The sequence below is a fragment of the Octopus bimaculoides genome, chromosome 19 (genome assembly GCF_046866305.1).
Source record: "Octopus bimaculoides isolate indiv1 chromosome 19, ASM4686630v1, whole genome shotgun sequence".
Taxonomy (NCBI): domain Eukaryota; kingdom Metazoa; phylum Mollusca; class Cephalopoda; order Octopoda; family Octopodidae; genus Octopus; species Octopus bimaculoides.
This window is the reverse complement of record NC_142946.1, coordinates 25,594,204-25,618,409: the sequence shown is the minus strand read 5'-3', so window position 1 is coordinate 25,618,409 and position 24,206 is coordinate 25,594,204. Positions and strand designations below refer to the sequence as shown.

General features: G+C 35.3%; 1 protein-coding gene and 1 pseudogene across 1 annotated transcript; one reads left to right on the top strand and one right to left on the bottom strand.

Moving 5' to 3' along the window:
* Nucleotides 1-292: 292 nt before the first annotated feature.
* Nucleotides 293-22,077, bottom strand: LOC106883268 (cell division cycle protein 20 homolog). The gene is made up of 7 exons (XM_089366646.1): nucleotides 21,921-22,077; nucleotides 20,018-20,220; nucleotides 15,169-15,263; nucleotides 11,446-11,671; nucleotides 5,985-6,110; nucleotides 3,978-4,095; nucleotides 293-763 (listed from the first exon to the last, which is right to left on the bottom strand). Exons 1-7 carry the CDS (start codon nucleotides 22,066-22,068, stop codon nucleotides 606-608), a joined length of 1,074 nt encoding a protein of 357 aa, XP_089222772.1. The 5' UTR covers nucleotides 22,069-22,077; the 3' UTR covers nucleotides 293-605.
* A 1,018-nt stretch (nucleotides 22,078-23,095) lies between these two features.
* On the top strand, nucleotides 23,096-23,788 carry LOC149131793 (protein GVQW3-like; annotated as a pseudogene).
* Nucleotides 23,789-24,206: the final 418 nt, after the last annotated feature.

The window sequence follows — 24,206 nt, the reverse complement described above, 5'->3', positions numbered from 1 at the left end:
TGAATTTCTCTCTTTTAAATGTATAAACCTTTGATATATATATATATATATATATATATATACATATATATATATATATATATATATATATATAATTTAAGGATATAAACACCAGCAAGAAAAATGAATAACAGGTTTTATGAATGAAGTCCTTTGAGATATTTGTTCTGCATTGTGTTATAGATATTTCCTTGCCTCTGTTATTGTCAGAAATACAGTGAACTAGGGATTGATCCTGTAGAAGCTGAAACCAACAATGCTATTGTTAGAAAATTGCACTAAAAATAACAAATTAAGGTGTTAATCATGTGGATTTATTATCAAACAAGAATTTATTTTAAAAATAGGTAACAAGGTGATGTTAAACCTATTCTTACTGACATTATTTACAAAATACATAAATTCATCCCATTCAATGAATTTAAAATGAAGTCAAATATATTTATTTATTAAATAACTTCCATGTAAAACCAAACAGAAAACACAAATATGGAATGTCTTTCATTTATGAAACAATAACTTGCTCTCTACTATGGGATATTTATTAAAAGTAATGCTAATTTATTCAAACCTGAAGTAAATCTTGTTAAGCTATGTGGTATAAGTTAACGTATTGATGAGAACATTCCATGTGTCAGACGTTCCTTGCTTTTCTTAGTTTTGTTGAAACATTTCCACAGCCTGATAGTTTCATCAGCTGAAAGACTTGCAATTGTACTTTCATCTGGGGAAAGAGCAAGATTTAGAATTCTTGCAATGTGACCTAAAAAGAAAGATTTTTGTTAATAACTCAGAAGTTAAGAAACTAAAAATGGCATTTGTACATTATTGAATTGATTAAGCATAACATCACACATTTAAAAGATGGGGAAAGCAATGTGATAATCTTGTCTTTTTCAAGAGATCAGCAAGAAAGAATCTACACAAAGGGAACTAAAACCACATCCCATGTTAAGGATTTAAATGGATGGGTACCAGTCGTCTTACTGTATGGCACTCATTACCTCTGCTATGATGTAATGTAATGTTCGTACAAACCAAAAAAGTGACCACTATTCTAAAGGGAGAGCACTCCTACAATCTTTAAGTGCTGTAATATTTCCCCAGTTTTACTGTCACCTGAACTATCTCCTCATTGAATTATAGTGTAAGTGGCTTCATATGCCACAGACACTTGTCCTTTTTAACCTAACTCTCAGGTAGAATCAGCCTAACAAAGTGGGGCAGCAAGGTTGGGCATTTGAATTGCAAACACAGTCCATCAATAGACTTCCACAAATTACTCATGAACCCAATTTCACTCACATAGCTTGGGTTGAAGACACCCAAGAACAAACACAGGACATCATGAGTGAAAACAGACATTTTAACCATTTGGGTACGCCTGTGCCCATTTACATTACATAAAAACATATATCCACTTTGCTTAAAGCTAATAATTCATGCCACTGCTAATCTAATTTTCTCACTTTTGGTAAATCTCTTTATTGTCTTAGGGAATGCAGAAAGCAAAATATTCAAATTATCATCAACATATTGTGAATACATACACACATTCTATCTTGATGACAATAACCAGGGTTAATCGTTTGACCAGGGGAGTATCCTGGGTTACCTGTAGTTGTCTAGTACAGACAGGTCAACCTAGTACCAGCAAAGATAGACAACAATAGCAAGCAGAAGATTTATCCACCAGCAGACTGAAGGACATAGCCAGTGGATTTTCACAGAAGAAATGACAGCAAATTTAGGACCAAAATAAACATAAGTGCAGATAGACTGTCACCTTGGAATAGTGAAAAGCAGTCATTCTACTTCAATTACTATGGCTTAATGAGTAATTCAATGGCAGTAACTAATGCAGGAAGTACTTTTGCCAGTGACCTCAGTTGCCCTGAGTGTGAACTGGTATCAAATACCTTTCTATATTCAAGCCATACTATCACAAGGTTCCTGCAGTGTTTTCTTATTTGAGACACTACAGCTTTATTTACCAAAGTTGTTTGGCACAATCCCATGCTCCTTTCTTTCCACCTACCTGCTTGTTGGTGACTGAGAGAGAGAGAGAGAGAGAGAGAGAGTGAGTGTATGTGATTGTCTGCTTATCTATCTGTATGTGCATTCTCATAAAACACTAATAGATAGTTGTCTGGTTATGAACGGAAGGATAAAAACATTAAAAAGCAATTATTAGATGTTCCAAGGGAACCAACTGAATTCTGCATGTCGTGTGGAAGAAACAAAGGTTTAACTGAGTGGTAACAAAACTGACAGTATAGTTATAACAAAACAAGTGAAGACTAAAGAGGAATCATATATATTAAAGAGTGGATTGATAAGGAATATACTGAATACAGAATGATTATCTCATACTACAAGGAGGTGAGGGTTGAAAAGTTCATAGACTGACTATGAAGGAGTGATGCTAGAGCTATGAAATCTTGCATGCACTAATTTCAACTCCTCTTATTAATAACTGCATTGTTTCTTTTCAGGTAAACTTACATCTGACTATTCAAATAACACTTTAAAAGTAACTAGTAGCGACTTCTCTTGGAAATGACAAAATTTGGCATTAGTGGTTATTTAAAATACGTGCAGAAAAAAGGGTTTAGTCCCTAACATGAATTTAGGAGAGGAAGGAAGAATCTTGAAGATGACCCAATGTATGGATATCCTGCAACTGCCACTATCAAGGAAAACATTGATTATGTTCACCACATGCTGATGGATGACAGGCAATTGACTATAAATCAAAAAGCCAATACTATTAGCATATCCTGTGACAGATTTGAGAACACTGTGCACAATGAACTTGGCATGATGAAGGCCTCTGCTCAGTGAGTGCCAAGTCTTCTGACACCTGGTCAAGAGCTGATCACATCATGGGAAAATCTGACAATGAGGCAGATCCAGCTGGTTTCCTCAAACATTTTCTAACCTAGGATGAGTATTGGCTTCATCACTTTGAGCCAGAGACAAAGGGACAATTCATGCTGTGGAAACACCCCTCCTCACCTGTTCCAAACAAGGCCAAGGTCGTTTCATCTGCCTCTTTTTTGGGGGGATGCAAAAAGCATTGTGTTTACTGACTATTTTCAAAAGAGCCACACCATTAATGGGGAGTACTATGCCAACTTGCTGAGGTAGTTACAAAAGGCTATCAAGACCAAATGCCTAGGAAAGCTGACAAAAGGGGTCTTGTTTCATCAGGACGATGCTCCAGTATACAAGTACTTGTTTTCAATGGATGCTGTGCAGGACTGTGGCTTTGAACTGGCTGATCAGCCTCCCTATTCTCCTGTTTTGGCCCCATCTGACTATCATCTGTTCCTCAACATGAAAAAACAGTTGGCTGGAATCCAGTATATCAGTGATGATCGTGTCATATCTGCTGTTGGTGACTTTTTGGACCAACAGGATCCAAGCACTGCAACACCATTGGAAGAAGTGCGTGGACTGCAAGGGGGACTATGTTGTAAAATAGACCTCATTGATCAGCCTATGAACTTTTCAGCTGACCTTCATACTTTAGCAAAAGATAGCTTAATGGACTGAACATAAATATGACCAACAGTAAGAATTTCAACAACTCAGCAATAATGCAGCAAAGGTTATACAGCAAATATTGAAAATATTAGAGTAGCATTTTAAGAAGATTGACAAAGAACCAACACATGACTACTGTACTACTGAGTCATGACTACTGGACATGACTAGTGGACAGTAGTCATGACTACTGGAGAGTGCCAGCTCTTAAAAGTTTTCTATGCAGATGGTCTGATATAAAAGTGATAGCAAAAATATTAAAATGGTATCAAGAGATTATCTTTTTTTTATATATATATATATATATATATAGAAGACCAATTGGTTGTGTAAACAACACTGGCATGGAGGACAGATTGTAAAAACAAGATACTGCCATTAATATTCATCTAGATTTGAAATTGGAAAATCTTTTAAGTTTTAATTACCTTTCAATTCTCCGACACTTTCGAAAGAAGGATATTTCCAGAAAGAGAGAGAATAATTTGAATATCCATGTCCAGATACAATTTCATGGTGTTCGTTTGACCATATTAATGAAGTGATCTGAAAGAGAAAAAAAGTTTCAAATGAAATAATTCTCCTCCTCCCCACCACCATCATTCTTTTACATCAGTTTTGTTCCCAGCTGGTCTGTGTTGGCTGGGTCATCACAATTTGAGTCAGTTCTTATTTGGAGTTGCAGCTCTTCCAGACACATCTTGTGCCTACGTTCTACTTCTTTATTAGGCTTCTGCAGCTGGGTACTCGTCCAATCACCATTAAAGATATCATGTCCTTAAGACTAAAGTAGGTTTAATATATTCTTTCTTGAACAACTTAATTACATTTGACAAAGACACAGGAAACCCTATCAAATCAACCTTATTAGGACCTTTTTGCAATTGAAAATATCCTAATTCTTTCTGTTCAAACAATGTAAAGAAAAAGCAACCACGAATAATTCACAAATACACATTACCACATACAAAATTAACTCAAGAAACATTATTAAGAGAAAATATAAAAAATTTCCATAAAAAGATCTTAAATCCTTCACACTATTCTGCTATCTTAAAATAAGGTATAAAAGTTATATTTTTATAAGATAATCCTAAATTATTCACATACTTTCTGCCAACTTTATATTATAAATTTATATAAATTAGTTACCCACAATTAATTATAATCAATCCTTTTGTACTAAATTAAATAAAAAACAACAATATAAAAGATAAAAACCAACCTGGTTTTCACTGGTTTGAACTCAGATCAAATAAAATTTGAAAAATCGAACAGATTTACCTAATAAAGCCTTAAGGTTATTTTAATCCAGCATCAAAATTGCAATCTCTTTTTTCAATATGAAGTCTCAAAAAAACTGCGCTATTATCCCTATGGTAACTTATCTTATAAACAAAAAATTTGGTTTATTATTCTATAAAACTTTGACCCCATGTTATCACTAATGGTGGATAACAATACAAATTCATGTAATATTATCTAATTATGTAAAGAATTTAATTTGAATTAAACTATAGTATAGAAATGCATGTAGTAATATTTAAACTATCCATGTTTTTGTTTATTATATATGTATATATATCATCAATGTATCATATATCCCAAAAAGAAGCACACTCTAAAGTATAGAGCAGTAAAATATTAAAGTTAATAAAGTAATAAAGTTAATGTCTGGTCATAGAGTGACCAATGGTTTTGCACCCACAAAGGCTGTAGATTTGCAGATGACTCATTAGACTCTAGTCTGAAGACAAATTTAATTCTTCACAAAGAATAAATAGTCCAATGTTACTGAGGACGGGTTATCTCCCCTAGACCAGCTATATGTGGGCCAGGAGAGTGGGGGGGGGAACCAAGGGATTTATCCCTTGGGCTGGTATTGGATTGTAAGGAATCTTCCTGAGTCAGCAAACTGGGAATCCCAGCAGGTAGCACTTGAAATGGATGCATGGTGTGAAGAGTTCTTGGTGAGTATTCAGTGGTCCAGGTTTCAGGGATCTTTGAGTATCCTAGCTTGCTCAGCTATGCAAAGCTTTAAGCATACACTCCCGTTGGTGTAGGGTCCTGGCCATTCTAAGATCTTCCACTTGATATTGTATGGGGTCCTTTCATCTTTGAGGTACCACACATGGCTAGCCAGGTATGTGACGAATCGTCTTTCTGGGGCCCTGAAGGAGGACCTGTGGTTGTACAGGCATCGCTTGAACACTATCCTGGCTGACCTGATATATTTCCAGGTTTGCGTGTTGGTTGTGTTCACATTACTGGTGCATCTTCGGTTGGCTCTGGGCCTGGCGATGCTGTTGTTGCTGCTGTCAGTACTGTTATCATTACAATGCACAGGTCAAGCGAATATTAATATCTCCATTAAATGCTACAGAAATTTCTAAAATTACAGAAAACAAAGAAAGAAGTAAAAGTAATGCAATAACCTGTGAATGTGTTAGTTTAGAGTTGACACATTTTCCTGATGGTATACTCCATATATGGATTGTTTTGTCTTTAGATCCTCCACCACTGGCAAGTATAGAATCTTGCCAAGGACACCAGCTCAAAGCCTACAATAAATAAATAAAAAGGAAAGTAAAATGGATATTCCAAATGTTACTAAATACAATTGAGTATTAAGATGAGCTTGGCCTTCAATAATAGCAATGAATCTAGTTAAGTGTGTTAGAGTAGATTATCAAGGGCTGGGATTTGGTTGACAAGTACATTTTTTCTATTTGAATTTGAACTTGCATTAACACAACATTGTTTTATGATGGCTGCCCATCTTCACATATAGCTTTAGAACTGTTAACCAATTTCTTATCATTTCTTACCATTTTTCTTTGAGATGCTCTTGGAATACAATTCAAAATTAGGATGAACTTGTAACTGTGTTCACAAATTTTTAGAGCTCAAGAATATGGTTTCAAAATTAGGACACAGAAATTGAGATTATTTTCTATAAACAGACATTATAAATATCATAATCAAAATTATAATAATAAAATAGCCTTTATTTGCTGCAACAAATAACAGAACCACACATATGCTCTGCCAAAAATATATCATGTTTGTTTTGGACTTTGCTAGTCTGTTTAGGCTCCAAATAAGATTAATGAGAAAGCCACCCTATGTCAAATAACAGAAATGTTAATCACTAATAGTATTACTGGTATCACTGATATTTACTAAAACTAAGTAGGTTTAAGACAATGACACAGTTGCATTGAGATCTTTATTAAAATTTTCATCTACATTTGTTTGGAAAGATGGTCATTTTTATCATAGATATATCATAGTAATAGTTCTGCTGGTTTTTCTTTGAAATATAAATTGTATTCTTTTAAAAATTAAATGCTTTAAAATATTGTTGCCCAGTATTTTAATAGTAAGTGTTGTATTGTTACTGAACTTTATTATGATGTTAAAATCAAGTAGCATTGAAAAGAGTGAATGGTAAACTTTATATCTGAAACAGCTGCTTGATCTCATGAAAAGGACCAGCTATTTCTAACTGTTATACAAAGGAGTTTAGAGCAGGAGACTACTTAAAGATAATTACAGGTAGAATGATGACTGAAGAATATTTTAATGTGATATCTATTAAACATGCTGACAAAACAATAATTTCTCTTTAGTCTAAATTTATCACTGTTTTTAATGTAATTCATTTGAGTGAGAATTATACAATGAAATTTACATTTACTGAAAATATGGCTAAAAGAAAATCAAGTTAAATACATATGGTAAATGACTGAATAAACTATAAAAAAAAAAACTGTTTCTCTTTATTGTTGAACCTCTGAATGTGTAACATAGAAGATAATACTTAACAGTGACAAAATATCTGGAAGCATCAACCATGTATCTGCATATGTTTCTGACTAGTCTAGAATGCCTTGGTTCAAATGGATTTGTTTTAATTATAGGTAAATGTTTTCCCTTCAGCTGACAAATTTTGGTATGAGTTAATGATAACAGTGCATAAAAATCTAATTATCTTTCCAGGAGTTTTATTTTATAGGTTGTGGTGTAGCAATTTTAGACTATGTTTTAAAACATTCATACCAAACAAATCAACAGCAGTCCATACATGTTCACTATTATTGTTGACAACAATATATATATCATCACCATCATTGTTTAACGTCTGCCTTCCATGCTGGCATGAGTTGGACGATTTGACAGGAGCTGGCCAGATAGAAGACTGCACCAGTCTTCTGTGTCTGTTTTGGCAGGGTTTTTACAGCTGGATGCCCTTCCTAATACCAATCCCCCAGTAGAGTGGACTGAGTGCTTTTCATGTTGCACAAGCACAAAATATATATTTATTCTACAGAAAATAATGAAATTTTTGAATGATGCAGGAAAGTATCTGAACATTATTGTATTCTTTCTTAACCATAAATTGTTTTTGGGTGCTTCAAAAATAAAGAGATGTCTTGAGAATTGTCCATTGTTAAAAAACACTGTTTAATTTGCAAAATTATAACCGGAAGTGATGTTGGTTTAAATTCGTCAAAATCTCACATTTTTCATCAATAAGTCAAAGAGAGTGTTTCTTTAATTGAATTAATCCTTTACTAGCTGGACCCGTGAAAACTTCATGAAAAACGAAAATTGTAAGCATCTGTAAATAGTGTCTTTCATTTAATAAACTATCAAATAATTATGTATAAACAAGACCCTGGGAAATTCTATGAAATACAAAAAATGTAAGCATCTTTAAAAGAAATATCCAATATTGGCTGAAGACCCAGTATATAGAAAATGGTAATTAATTAAATTGTAGGAAAGTAAAAGAAACATCCAATATTTGCTGTGGTTATGTTTCTGTCTACTCCTAAAATACTGATAAACATTTAAAAACACAAAATAAACGCCACCTTCCTTTCAGTCACCACTCACTCTCTCTTTCTCTCTCACTCTGCCACTCACTTCAAATATACCTCCTCTTTTTAACACTTTTTATTTCTACCTCGCCTTTCAACTGTAGGAAAGTAACAGTAACATTCACAGTTATTTGCTGAGAGAGAGATAGAGGGAGAGAGAGTGTGTGTTAGAGAGAGGCAGCCAGACAGATATATAGATAGGCAACATTTCTGTTTGCAATTTCCATATTTTCAACAGCTTTATTATCTATTGTCCAAAACGAAAAGTTTTCTAGCATTTTCTCTGTGAGAATGGTTTCATTCTCCTTCACTATTATTCTCTATCCACTCCCTTCCTTCACTCAATCTACCTCTCTAAATCTCTATCTCTCATCCCCCTCCCACCCCTCTCCTCTAACTGTCCTACATTTGACAAGTTATATTTCTCTTACCTCTTAACACTATCAATCCCCACCTCTCTCTCTTGCTCCCTCCTCTTTGCCTTTCACTTCAACTATACTTCCTCTGCTTAAGTTTTATCTCTCTCTTTTTACCTCTTCCTTTCAACTAAGTGTGACACACACCACAGGTACTTATGTACGTAGGTATTAGCATATTAATATTGATTCCAGATCAAATTGTTATAAACTGAATGTTACTGGAATATTTCAGGGATCACTTCTCATTATGAAAAAAAAAAATAAAAAATGAGTAAAAATTGGTTAATTCTCTAAGAATCAAGTTAGGAATACTATTAAGGATGGATTCCATAGTGTTGAAAACTTAGCCTCTTTCATAAATCAATAAGATTTATGGCAAAACTTTCTAAAATAGTTCAAGCCCAGTTTATTCAGTATGAATTTTCAACACAAACTGACAAAATATTTCATGAATGGATGTAAACAGTTTTTAATCAAGAGAAAGTGTATAAATGTATGCCATGATCTGAATCTGGTTTAAGTTCTTCAGCCTTATTTTTTTAAAAAGAGCAGGTGCCTTTTCAGCATCACCATGTAGGCCTGGCTGTGTGGTAAGAAGTTTGCTTCCCAAACATATGGTTCTGGGTTCAGTTTCACTGTGTGACACCTTGGACAAGTCTTCTATTATAATCCCAGGCTTTGTGAGTGGGTTTCTTAGACAGAAACTGAAAGAAGCCCATTGTGTGTGACTTTGTGTTTGCCTCTTACTACTGTTTGACAACTGGGTTTGGTTTGTTTACATTCCCATAACTTAGCAATTTAGGAAAAAGACCAACAGAGTAAGTAGTACCAGGCTTAAAAAAATAACTACTGCTCGACTAAATCAGGGGTTGACAAAGGGGGTCTGAAAGATCCCCTAGGGGGTTGGTGAACAATTACAGGGGGTTGATAATAGCCAAAGAGTCGAATGGGGGTCAGTGTGCGAAAGACCAGCTCACCCAGATGAACTGCTTGAAATACTTAGTCAGCGCCATGAAACATGGGAAAACATGATAAATTTTCACTGCTGTGAGGTCTGCTGTTGCTAACATTCAAGGCTTGATGTTGTAATCTGTATCATAATCAAAGATTGAGAGGTGTGATTGAGGGGATGCAGACTGTCAAGTGTTTACTTATAGAAATTGCCTGAACCTGGAGGAACAAAGTGATTTGAAACTGAAACTGACCAACATTCAATCTGATATCAATGCCTTGATTCAGAATCACCATGCTCATATCTTATATTCATGTTGTCAATTTCATAAAAATTGAAAATTTAATAGTGTATACTCATACACAGTTTTAAATGTAAAAAGTGAGTCATCTTCAATACAGTTTCTTAATTTGTCATACATGTATATTTTAGCTAACATTTTAATTGCCAGCATCAGTACCTGGTATGCATTTAAAATATGGTACAGTAGGGTAAGGTATTAACGTATTTTAAATGAGGAGGGTGGTCAATGCAAAAGGAGAAGTGGCTAAAGGGGGTCGATGTAGAAGAAGTGACAAAAGGGAGTTGATTCGGAAGGAGAAGTGGCTAAAGGGGGTCGATGGTTGAAAAAGTTTGGCAACCCCTGGACTAAGCACTTCAAAGCAGTGCCCCAGTATGGCAGCAGTCTAATGACTGAAACAAGTAAAAGATAACAATCAAAACAGACAATGGCTTAAAAGTTAATGTGTTGAAGTATTAAGATTGTCCAAAGCATACTACATCCATTGATGGTACAACTATCTTTCAATGTATATGACTAATGAAAACAGGTGAACTCTTGTAGTAGAATGAGTAGTTGTGCTGTACACATCTATTTTTAAATGCATTTTCTGTAAACCAAAAATAGTTGTTTTCTATTCTCTTCAGTTAAAACTGTAGTTTAATATAAAAAGCTTTGGTTAGTCAAATGGTAGGACGTGTATATTTTATATGAAGATGTACATCATTCTTGCACATCATTCTCAAAGTAGTTTAAATTTTATACAATCATCAACAACTATCTCATCATATTACTTACTAATAAGCTATTCTTTCTCATTGGATTTAGATTACTCAAATACTTTTCTGTCATTATCATCATCATCATCATCTAACATCCACTTTCCATGCTGGCATGGATTAGATGGTTTGACAGGAGTTGGCCAGCTGAAGAGCTGCTTGTGCTCCACGTCTGTTTTGGCATGGTTTCTAGGGCTGGATACTCTTCCTAATGCCAACCACTTTACATAGTGTATTGGGTGCTTTTATGCAGCACTGGCATGAGTACTTTTATGTGGCACCAGCGACCATGAGCCCACAAGATTAAGACTGCTCAGCTGAAGAGGGATGTAGGAGACATGCCTGTATGCAAGGACAATCATGATTTTACTTAGCTTGATGTGTCTTCTCAAGCATAGCAAACTGCCAGTCTCAATCCCTTGTCATCCTTTCTGAAAGACATGTTCTCCTTGAGGAGTTTAGTGTGATTGATTATCTAATTATTTTTTGCACTGTAATTATACAAAAATACTGTCGATATATGTTTCCTCCGAGTTCTATCTAAAAACTACTCAAGGGACAGTAATTAAATATATCTTACCTTGACAGCAGCTCTATGATGTGTTAACATTAATAATGGCTGGATGGAGACACTACGATTAAAATCCCAAATATTCACAATGTTATCATTGCCTCCACTGGCCAAGTAGCGACCATTACCTGACCATTTCAAGCCACAAACAATACTTGTATGAGCAGAGATGGTACTGATCACGTGATCAGAAAGTCGGATATCATGATGATATATTGTGCCATCATTAGTACCACTAGAAAAATAAATTAAAGTACATTTATCATATACTGGACTGTATGTGTATGCATATATATATACATGTGTATGTGTGTGTGTGTGTAGGTGCAAGCACAACTGTGTGGTGAAGAAGTGCTTCTTAAGCACGTAATTTCCAATTTGGTTGTACTGCATGACACAAGATGAATGAGTTGTGAGAAAATTTGGTAGATGGAAACTGCAGAAAGCACGTTTTGTGTGTGCGTGTGTGTGTGTGTGTGTGTGTGTGTGCATGTGTGTACATGTTCAAATATGCATGAATATTGATATTTCAATTAAGTAAAGTGGTGATGATGTTGGCATTTCATGTTGACATTATGACACCATCTATTTTGAAACCTCTGGAAATAAAAATCCTTGTTAGCAACAGAAAGAGTATTGGCTGTAAAATGCCATTTCAAATAACTTCCCATCTAAACCCCATGCAAGCATGAAAAACATTCACCAAATGAATGAACACACACACACAGATGTCTCAAAAGTAAATAGACATAATTTTTTAAAGATTTCATCATTATCTTTTAATGTCTTTTTTCAATGCTGGTATGGGTTGGACAGTTTGATCAGAGCTGGCAAGCTGCACTTGGTTCCAGTCTGATTTGGCTTGGTTTCTACGGCTGGATGCCCTTCCTAACATCAAACAGTTTACAGTATGTGGCAGGAGCTCTTAACATGCCACTAGCATGAGTGCATTTACGTGGCACTGGCACAAGTGCTTTTTACATGGCACTAATACAGAGCTTTTGCAAGCCAATCCTCTTCACCAGTGGATGCAGCCTTAACACTTCTGCTGTGGAGAACAGGTCTTCTTGAGTACAGCAAGGTGTCAGGTATCTCAGTCCTTTGTCATCTTGTCTGAAAGGTTCAGCATTCTGAGGTCATCCTTCAGTACTTTGTGCCATGCCTTCCTGGATCTCCCTCTTCCACGAGTTCTGTCCATTTTGAGTGAATGGCTCTTGTTTATGGAGCTGTCAGCATCCATCAGCATCACATGACCAAACCAGTGCAGGCTTCTCTCTTGCACACTACATCTAATTCTTCTTATGCCTAACTTCTCTCTCAATACATTCACACTCTGTCACACATGTACACATACATTACCCATCCAGTGGAGTATACTACCCTTTGCATGTCCTCGGCATCCAGGGTCCATGTAGAATTGCTGTTCATATTCATGCATCATACAACCTTCCTTTCACTCAGAGAGAGAAACCTTTGGTTGGCAACAGAGGTAAAAGCTCTCTGAATTTTCTTCGCCCTATTCTTATTCTAGTTATTACACTCTCTGTACATCCTCCCCTTCCACTATTTTGTTGTCTGGAAAGTTCTGAACATTTTTAAGTTAAATCTTTTAATGCTTCTTAACAAAACTTTGAACACACCTGTAATATAACAGAGTTAAAACTTGGCATTGCTTGAAATGGTAGTGCATCTCTTCTTTGCTCCTGACTAAATAGATTTTTCTTTCATTCTGGTTACTCTTTATTGACAATTGAAACGGATAACCAAAAATTTCATATTCACCTAGTAATGCTTTTCTTTTGTAAAAAAGGAGAAAATGCTGCAAAGACTTGCCAAAACATTTGTGAAGTTCATGGTGATAATGCTGTAAGTGAATCAACTGTTCAAAAGTGGTTTGCAAAATTTAAAGCTGGAGAGTTTAGCTTGGAAGATGAGAGTTGCAGTGGAAGATCTTCAAAATTGGATGATGTTTTGAAGGCAAAAAAAAACAAAAAAACTCAAATATCACGACTGGAGAACTTGCAGAGGAGTTGGATTTTTCTAAAAGTACAGCTCATGAACACTTAATGAAGCTAGGATACATTTCATGCTATAATGTATCTCTTACAAACTCTCAGAAAAGAGTTGCTCGGACTGGTGTTCCATTTCTGATATACTGTTGAAACAGAATGAAAGCATACCTTTTTTGAAACAACTTGTGATGGGAGATGAAAAATGGATTGTGTATGAAAGCATAGTGCTAAAAAGATCCTGGAGTTTGCATAAGGATCCCCCAAAACAGCAACCAAAGATTAATATCCATGCCAAAAAACTATGCTTTGTGTTTGGTGGGATTACAAAGGTATTATTTATTATGAGCTTCTCTCACAGAACCAGATCATTAATTCTGATGTGTACTGTCATCAGCTGGCTAATTTGAACCAAAAAACCCCCCAGAGAATTGAGGCTGGAGATTGCCAACAGGAAAGGGGTAGTGTTCCAACAAGACAATGCCCAACCACATGTCTTTGGCTACCCGAACAAAGTTGCATGAACTTGGCTGGGACCTCTTGCCCCATCGACCATATACTCCTGATGTTGCGCCATTCAACTACCACATGTTTTTGTCTCTACAGAACTCATTTCATGATTGAGATGGAGTCAAAATGCATCTAGATAACTTTTTTTTCTTCAAAACCAGTAAAATTTTATGCTGATGGAATATTTAAATTACCTGAAAGATATGCAAGGGTCATTAATAATAATGAAAATTATTTCATTGAATAAAATTTATTGAAAGGTTAATTATTTATATTCCTTTTTGCATATTAAGAAATGCTCAGAACTTTCCGGATAACCTAATAATTTGGTCCACTAGGTAGCAGAAATTATCTACTACCTAAAGAGCCTCTGGGGCATTTGAGAAAATTGACTTTCCGAATATCTGTAGTTTTTATGGATCCTGTGCATCTTCCACATATAAACACTACTTTCTCTGATAACCTTCCTATTATTCCACTGCACTTGTGTATCCATAGCTTACACTGTGTACACCATATGAAATTCCTGCCTACACCTTTCCCACAAACTGAGCAGGGCCACTTATCCGAAGGAGATAAGAGCGTGTCTGTTTTCTTGCTTACTAAGATCTTAGTCGTTGCTTAGTTAACCTTAGGGCCCTTAGATTCCAGGTTTTACTTCCACACCTGGAATTCCTTTTCTGGCTCTAATATAGACTCTATGAGGGCAAGATTGTCAGCATATAGTAGTTCGCAGGGGCTGCCAGTGTCGAATTCCTGTTATGTCCTGCAGGACAATGATGGAAAGTAAGGGACTGAGGACTGAGCCTTGATGAACCCCTACCTGTACACCAAATTCTTCACTGTACTTGTTAACTCTCACTATACTGACAGCACCCCTGTATATGGCCTGTACAGCTTTCACAAGCCACTCGTCTACTCCTTGCTTCCTCAGAGCCCACCATATCACATAGTGGGGGTCATCTATTGAAGGATTTCTCTACATCAACAGATGTCAAGTACAATGGTTTATTCTTGGCTAAGTATTTAGAAATGGAATAAGGTCACTTGATGCATTTAAATACTTAATCTAATATTTAGTAGACATGTCTTGTGCAGTTTTTAATGAGTTAACCCATGTGGACATTGTATTGAAATACAATCAAGGCTAAAACTTATTGCTTTAGTTAACTGTAATTAACAAGGATGAGTTAAACCAAAGAAATTAACTCACCAGCTAAGAACGTTAGCATTCCAAGAGAGTGTATGTGCTGAAGTTCTTGCTCCATACATTGTACGGAGTAGTTTCTTGGTTTTTGTATCCCATATCTTGCAAAAGAGAAAAGAAAAAGAAAAACATGATGCATTTTCACATGTGTAAAATATCCTTAAATGAGATATATAGAGAATGAATAAATTTCCTTACAACTTTATATACATGTTTCAATGTTTGCATAAGTGGGATAACTTCTGTCAGAGAATTGCTCTTCTTCCTTCTAATTTTTCAACCATAAAGTATATGTAGAAACTACTTTTTAAATTTTGTTTTATAATAGCAAACTGATATCATATGAGTAAGGTACCTTGCTCAGTGGAGCAACGTAAAGATTGTCAGATATAAATTCATGCTATGTTATTATTGGTACAGCACCTTAATATTAAAGCCATTGAACCTCATAAAAGCTATATAGTAATTAAAATGTAGCAGAGTAAGACTAATTCAGGCAAGATGAAGAGTATTATATTTTTCGTCTCTTTTGTTAACCCTACAAATTTGACTGGAAAGGGGGCTGATATGGCAGCTGGTTTCACTTTCATTTTCAACTGCATGTAAATCACGAGTTTATCATGCATGCAGACCCCAGTTTCAGCCAACCAGAACTCATTGTCCAGGTGATAAGTTCTAGAATGTTCCTTTGGTGACAGCCATGTAAACAGCTGTTGTGAGTGTACAAAGCCAGAGAAAATTGGGACACCGTTTGTTATGGTCTTTGGTGAATTCTTGTCTCAGCTATTTCACAGCTTCATACTCAAACCAGCACAATTTCCCTAATAGCTGTTTTCACAGCTCTATACCAACTTGGAGATGGATGAAGAAATCCATGCTGCCAAACGTTTTTACAGTGATGTAAAAGATCCATTTAAGCATTATCAGTGAAGACCTTCATCACCTGTAAAATACAATGTTCATATAAGATTGATTCTGTTTGTATTTTTATGAAGCCTTGTAAAAAAAAATGTAGCAATAAATGTTGATTATAAACTGACACCAAGTTTTTGTCATGACCAACGCTACACACTCTAAAAGTCAAATAAATGTATTTACATTATTTACATTTGATTGGATATTTGTCCTCATCTTGTGTGTTGTTAACACAACATTTCAGCTGATATACCCTCCTTTGAGTAAAACCACCAATAGAAGAGAATATGACCTAAAACTGCATGAACTCCATCCCATGCAGCTGTGGTAAGTTATACAAAGACGAAACATGCTGCTCCCCTCAAAATAAGGGTAGAGGAACATCGCAAAGCTGTGACACTAGGAGATATTGATAAATTGGGTATAGCTGATCATGTATAGAAAAATGGAGACCACCTCCCCCTGTGGGATGAAGTTAAAATAATAGACAGAGAACACCACTGGAAAATACGAAAACTAAAAGAAGTAGCACATATGCTAGGACACAACAACCTCCTAAGTAGACCGAGTGCAGATATGAACAGCATATGGGAACCGCTATTAAGGAAGGAAAGGAAAATATTAGATTTATAAGCCCTAAAATTCACTCCATAACTGCTCATGGGCACATGGCTTAGTAGTTAAGAGTGCGGGCTACTAACCCCAAGATTCCGAATAATAACATTAAAAAATATCTTAGGAATGAGAACCCAGGTTCAAAATTTCCCCCAAGACACCTGAAGAAGGCTGGAGGGTGTATCAGCCGAAACATTGTGTTAACAACAAACAAGATGAGGACAAATATCCGTCAAATTTAAATAATGTAAATAATGCACATAATTCCTCATCTCTTAAATATAGAACTGTAAATGTAATTAGTTAGAATCAGTTTAATGCTGTGTATTTACAATGAAAAGTGCTTTAGAAAATCTGATAGATAACTGAGTTGGATTTAAAAAATTGTAATATATACATTAGTTCTCAGAATAACTGGAATAATAATTTCTAATAGAGTTAGCCAAATAATGTACTTTGAGCAAAGACACAACCAATAGAGATAAATAAACAAATAAAAAAAGGAGTCTCATTTGCATGAATATAACTTAATTATCTTATAACACAATTTACATCCTGCATAATATGAATAAGTGAATCAAATAAATACTCAATATATTAAGTATAATGTATGGCATGAAAAATATCACTCAATACCTGAGTAATTAAATGAACCTCTAACAAAGAACATTTCATTAAACAAATAAATCAAATAAAAATTTAATCCTTTAGAAAATAAAAAAGGAATCAACCTAATAATGTAATTAATAACTCAACATTGTATACTAAATACAACATAAATCAAGAATAAAATAAGAGGCTATAACACTTATAAAAATTTTAATCATAATAATTATAAAACCTAACCTTAAAGGCTAAATTGAAACAATTAATATTCTAATTAACATAAATCCAAGAGAAAAAAAAAACTGTTACTAACACCTTATCAAAAAATAATTTATTTCAATCTTTAACTTCTAGTTATATTCTATATTTTAACTTTTTACATAAAATACAAGGTGGTATCAAAAGGTTCCCAGACTAATTAAGTTTAATAAAAAATTGTTACCTAAGTTTTAACATCATCTCCTTAGAAATAGTCACCACACCAGTCCCAGTGTTCCTGTCACTTTTGGAATATGGCCTGAAAGTTGCTTTCCATAAGTGAGTCAATGACTTTCTACAATTCACTCTGGATCTAGACAACAGTGTTAAAATGGCAACCTTCGAGCTGCATCTTCATCTTGGAGAAGAGATAGAAGTACACAGGTACTAAATCTGGCAAACAGGAAGGGTGAAGTAAACACAGCAATGTCACTTGGCACACTGCCTCATGAAGGTCACTGCTAGCTCTCACTGCACATCTGTTGGTGTACGACTAAACTAGTCTGGGAACTTTTTGATACTACCTTGTATATTTGTGTAAATGTGGTTTTGAATTTGTTGTGAGCAAGGAAGATTTATTTGAATATGACTAATCACTAGACTTGACACTATATGTATTGCAAGTCTATACAATGGTTTTCTATGTTACATTTCTAACTATAACCATTCTTCTACATTAAGCTTTTACAATGGCTGGCTTTTCAACATAGTCTCCATTGTGGCCCATACACTTCTTCCATCAGTGTTGCAGTGCTTGGATCCCATTGGTGAAGAAGCCATCATACTGTTGGTCAAAACACTCAATAGCAGATATGACATGATCATCACTACAATACTGCCTCCCAGCCAAGTGTTTTTTCATGTTGAGGAACAGATAATGGTCAGATGGAACCAACTCAGGAGAAGAGGGATGGTGATCAATGAATTCAAATCCACAGTCACACACAACAGCCTTTACAAGCAAAGGCTTGTGTACTGAAGCATTGTCCTGATGAAACAAAACCCATTTCATCAGTTTCCTTGGGCATTTGCATTTTATAACTGTCTAGAGCAAGTTGGCATAGTACTTTCCATTGATGGTGTAGCTCATTTGAAGGTAGTCAATAAACACAATGCCTTTTGCATCGCAAAAAAACTGAGGTTGTCACCTTCCCCTGTAGATGAAATTACCTTGGCCTTCTTTGGAGTAGATGAATAGGGGTGTTTCCACTACATGGATTATCTCTTCGTTTCTGGTTCAAAATGATAAACCCAACACTCATCCTGGGTTAGGAAATGTTCAAAGAAACTGTAACTGCCTCAAACAGTGTCAGATTTTCCTATGATGTGATCAGCCTGGTGCACTTCTGATCAAGTGTCAGAAGATGTGGCACCCAGCGAGCAGAAACCATCATCATGTCAAGTTCATTGTGCAAAATATTCTCGGAATATGCCAATAGCATTGGATATTTGATTTATAGTCAATCACTGATCATCCATCAGCATGTGGTGAACACAAAGAATGTTCTCCTTGGTGGTGGCAATTGCACAATATCTAGACCTCAGGTAATGTTCAAGACTCTCCCTTCTCCTCCTAAATTCAGCTGTCCAATTTCGCATTGTTGATAAAGTTGGCACATCATCCCCTAATGTAGTTACCATGTCAGCATGAATGTCGTTGGGGTCTTAACAGTTTTTTCTCCAGGTACTTGATAACACCATGCTGTAAAATTTTGTTCACTTTGAAGAGAAATCACTACTAGTTACTTCTGAAGTGTTCTTTCAACAGTCAATTTGACTGTATGCAGTTATTAATAAGAAGAGTTGAAATTAATGCAGGCAAGATTTTACGGCTCTGGCATCACTCATTCATTGTCAGTTTATGACCTTTTCAACTCACCTCATCTTATTAGGAGGAGTTGTGATATGCTTATTTCAGTTTTCTCATTTTGGAAAGATCAATTTCTCAACATATATGTACTGTCTATAGCAGTGAATGTTAGTTATCTTATAGTTTTATTTGGAGTTAAATGGCTTAAAGCAGTGCAAGTTAAGTGCTTTGACCAGAGACAGAAAGTAAGATATTCACTGTTGACTCCATGGATGGTAGGGCAACATTATACACGTGATTAATTTCATCTTTATAATTTTTAATACAGTATCAAAGTTAATGCTTAGATTATGAGGTAAGAATGTAAGACATCTTTTCCAACAGCTTTATAGCAAAAGATAAAATTGTTAATTAACATTTATTTTATACAAATTGAATAACAAATCACAGGAAAAATAGAAAGAATTTGAATTCTATATTTTAATTTTAAATCTATTTCCTGTAATTATCTGTGTTTGTATGTTAAAACATCTAAAGAATCTCTGTTTTTTACACTAGAGAATCTACAAATAAAAAAAAGCAGGATACATGTCAGGCAATATTTAAAATATACCTGATATGGGAAATAACGTACAATGTAAGCATGCATACCTGAAGTTCTCCAGAATTATTTCCAACCCCAATGAAACTACCGTCAGCACTGAAGCTTACACAAGAAACATAATTATCTTCAGTTCTATCATCATTGTTTTGCAGTTCATCAATAGAATCTTGTTCCAAATCAAAAAGATAACATGAAGGACCCAAGGCAGCACACAAAACATTTCTTGAAGACCAATCAAGCAAATTGCAATCTGTAAGTAACAATTTAAAAGAAATTTAAGCAATGGAAATTTTGACAAGAAGCTTTTATTTTTCTCTTCTGAGATTAACAGATAAGATTATGAACAATCAGTTAGTTCTGTACATATATTGGTTTGGAGCAATACTGATGAAGGAAAACAAATAGCTGTAGAAGATAATTACAGGAAAAATACATAGTTGTAAAATAATTTTACCTCGCTATGAAGCTATAAGGAATGACTGAACAATTTATTCCAACTGTTTAGGCAATGTATTGCTATGCTTTGCAGCTCTTGAACCCCCTCTTAGCATCCTACTGATCTCCTGTGAAGCTTGCAAACTATAAAAAGCTGGCTGCATACCATCCCCATTACTCTACCACAATCCCCTCGAGTAGGTCTATGTATAAGAGACTGCATTGATCCCTCTTCTTCAATATACTTGTATCCATCTTTCCACCAGCATTCATCTCCTTAATCACTTTAAAACTAATCCAGCTGTTCATATCTCTCATCTCACCACATATGATGCTCACTTGCTCACTCACTCACACCTATTGTTCCACTGACATTTATTCCTTCTTTTCTTCCATACTCCTTTCTGCAATAACAAATATTCTGTTACTCTCTCTCACAACTAAAAATTTGTTCCTCTCATTACTTTGCCTAAAATTATCACACATTCTCTCACTCTCTCTCCAGTTCTCTTTCAGTTATATTGAACTTTTTAAACTCTAGTCTTAAAAATTGCAAGGTGATCCTCACTAGTGCTGGTATCACAAAAATAAAAAGAAAGGAGCCCAGTAAACTGGTTGGAGTTAGTGAAGGTACAGGCATTAAATGATGATAATATTTGCTTCAAATTTCCTACTCTAGCACACAATTTTAGAGATCATTAAACCTATGTTGAATGGTTTGCTGACAGGTGTGTAGCAGCCAAGGTTAGAAATGTCAAATTTGATAGCAAAGGACAGTCAGTTCAAATACTGTTCCCTGTTACTATTTCAGCAAAGTGACCTATAAAGAAGTAAAAGAATTTTCAGAGTGTACATCTAAGTGATTTTTCTCTCCTTAATAATTTTAGAGAATTATAACAAGACTTCCTGACTCAGCCTGTCAAGTTCATATAATTCCGTTGCTAAAGCCACTATTTTGACTATTTTCCTTCAAAACCCTTTGTACACCAACAAAATCAGTCTTTTGTTATCCTCTTGATACATTTTCCCCATAGTATAGCTGTTCTCATGTGGTGCACATACACCTTTACTATACTATGTGCACAAGATAAATAAAACAGAAAATATACAAAAAGGCTAAAATCAATTTAAAAATTAGGTTGCTTTTTCTGTTCTTTTCATGAATTTTTATTCAGAGCTTCAAAGACTAGTGAGTGGTAGCTACTATTACATCAAAGACCTAATTTGAATACTTTCTATGAAGTAAACTCTTCTAAAAGCACTAAGGGGCCATGAAGGGAGTGAAATCAGGTGACGGATTAAGTCTAACACACACGGAAAAAAAAAAAACAGCCATTCTGATGGGCTTACAGAGTTTCACACCAAATTTCACTCTCAAGGTTAAAGTGAGGCCACAATAGACGACACTTTGCCAAAGTGGCACCTTCTATGACAGAGCTTGTAAGCCATGCTTGTTGATGCTTATTGACTGGTTTTAACAAAAATCAGTTTTAAAGAAGTTAAAAGAATACTCACAAAAATTATCAATAAGGTCAGGAGCATCAAGGATGCGATCAGAATATTGATTAATTTCACGAGTGACTGTTTTACATGGAGAATTTGCTTTCTTTTTGTACAGATTTTCAAGACTTTTACAACACCCTGGAAAATAGGACATATTCATTAAAACAGGAGCTTCTAAAGAAGGCCAACAAAATTATCTGTTACGTGTGTAACAGTCTATGTGAAATTCATTAGATATATTAAAAGGCTGGATATAATTTATTTTAAAGTTTCAATTTATAAAATAAAAACCAAGAGAGTAGGATTAAGCAAAGTGCTAGTTAAATAACTAAGCCATAGATGATCCCTGTGCATATAATGATTAAAAATTCCAGATAAAAAAATTCAAGGAAGTTGGTGAAGATTTGTACTGGTACAATGATCTTAGTTAGTCCAGATTACTCCATAAAGAGCATAGGACCAGTTTCCTGGTTTCTCTGGCACATATATATATTCCTCCCTGGATGGGATGACAGTTCATCAAAGGATTACTCATTTTTGCTAGCTGAGAAGATTGGAGCAATGTGAAATGAAGGGTTTTCTTCAACAACACAATGTATTGCCCAGTCCAGCAATCAAAACCACAATCTTATGATCATGAATCCAACACCTTAACCACTAAACTATGTGCCTTCACAATAATCTTACTGATACTACATTTAACCCATCAATGACCATACCAGTGCAATATTCTCTTTTGCACACTATATCTGAGGTGTCATATGCCCAATTTTTTCTGTCTGGGAGAAAGAGAGTCCTTCTGATGTGAACCCAACAGAATAACCCAGCTATCCTAATTCACAGTATTATGATAGATAAGGCAATTAAGGATATAAAGACAGGGAAAATCCCAGGTCCATCAGGAATTATCACTGAGATGCTTAAAATATCTGCTAGAGAAGGATATAGCCTAGTTATCCATTTAGTTAATCAGGTTGTACAGGAAAGTATCATACCCAATGACAAGTGTATGGGAGCAGGCTGAAAAGATCATAGGCTGTCTATGAAGGATGCTAGAGCTGTGAAATCTTACATGCATTAATTTGAACCTGTCTTACTAAAAGCTGCATTGTTTCTTTCCAGGTAAACTCACATCTGACTCTTTCAAAGAACACTTTAAAAGTAACTAGTAGTGACTTCTCTTGAAAATGGAGTAAATTTGGCATCATGGTGTTATCAAGTACCTGGAGAAAAATGGTTTAGCCCCCAACAACATTCATGCTGCCATGGTTGCAACAATAGGGGATGATGCTCTCATTTTATCAACAGTACAAATGTGGGCAACTGAATTAAACAGAGGAAGGGAGAGTCATGAAGATGACTCAACATCTGGATGTCCTGCAACTGCCACCACTGAGGTAAACGTCAACCATGTTCACCACATGCTGATGGATGACAGGCAATTGACTTTAAATCAAATAGTTAATGCTATTAGCATATCTCGTGAGAGATTTGGGAATATTGTTCACAATGAACTTAGCATAATGAAGGTTTCTGCTTGGTGAGTGCCAGGTCTTCTGACACCTGATCAAAAGCACACCAGGCTGGTCACATCACAGGAAAACCTGACATTATTTGAGGCAGATCCAGTTGGTGTCCTTGAACATTTCCTAACCCAGGATGAGTGTTAGGTTTATCACTTTGAGCCAGAGACAAAGAGACAATCCATGCAGTGGAAACATCCCTCCTCACCTGCTCCAAAGAAGGTCTAAATCATTTCACCTGCAGAGAAAGTGATAGTCTCAGCTTTTCGAATGCAAAAGGCATGGTGTTTATTGAGTATTTTTAAAAGGACCACACCATCAATGGAGAGTACTATACCAACTTGCAGAGGCAGTTAAAAAGGCAATGCTCAAAGCACACAAGACCTGATTGCAATGGCTGCAGCGTGTAACTGTGGCTTTGAACTGGTTGATCAACCTCCCTATTCTCTTGATTTGGCTCCATCAGAATATATATGCATATATATATGTGTGTGGGCATGAATTTATATATATATACCCTTTAGGGCTACTTTTTGCTGGAAATTGATACATTTGTATTAATACATTTGTATTGAAATATTTTTCATTATTGACTTCTTCACTGTTCTCAGTTCCGTTAACGGCTTGGCGTTCGGGCGAGTATACTTGGCATTGATGTAGCAACATTTGAAATGTTGTCTAGGTAAATGCAACTGATGAAGACTAATCAGATTTACGTTTGAAACGTATTTGAAAAGTCTGAAACCTAGGTATTGCATTATCCTTAATCTGGGTT

Coding starts and splice junctions, on each gene's coding strand:
- LOC106883268 (XM_089366646.1), bottom strand. CDS start 22,068: ATGAATATGTCCTATTTTCCAGGGTGTTGTAAAAGTCTTGAAAATCTG. Junction 15,264..20,017: donor ATAATTCTGGAGAACTTCAG/GTATGCATGCTT, acceptor CTCTTTTGCAAG/ATATGGGATACAAAAACCAA. Junction 764..3,977: donor AAGTGTCGGAGAATTGAAAG/GTAATTAAAACT, acceptor CTTTCTTTTTAG/GTCACATTGCAAGAATTCTA.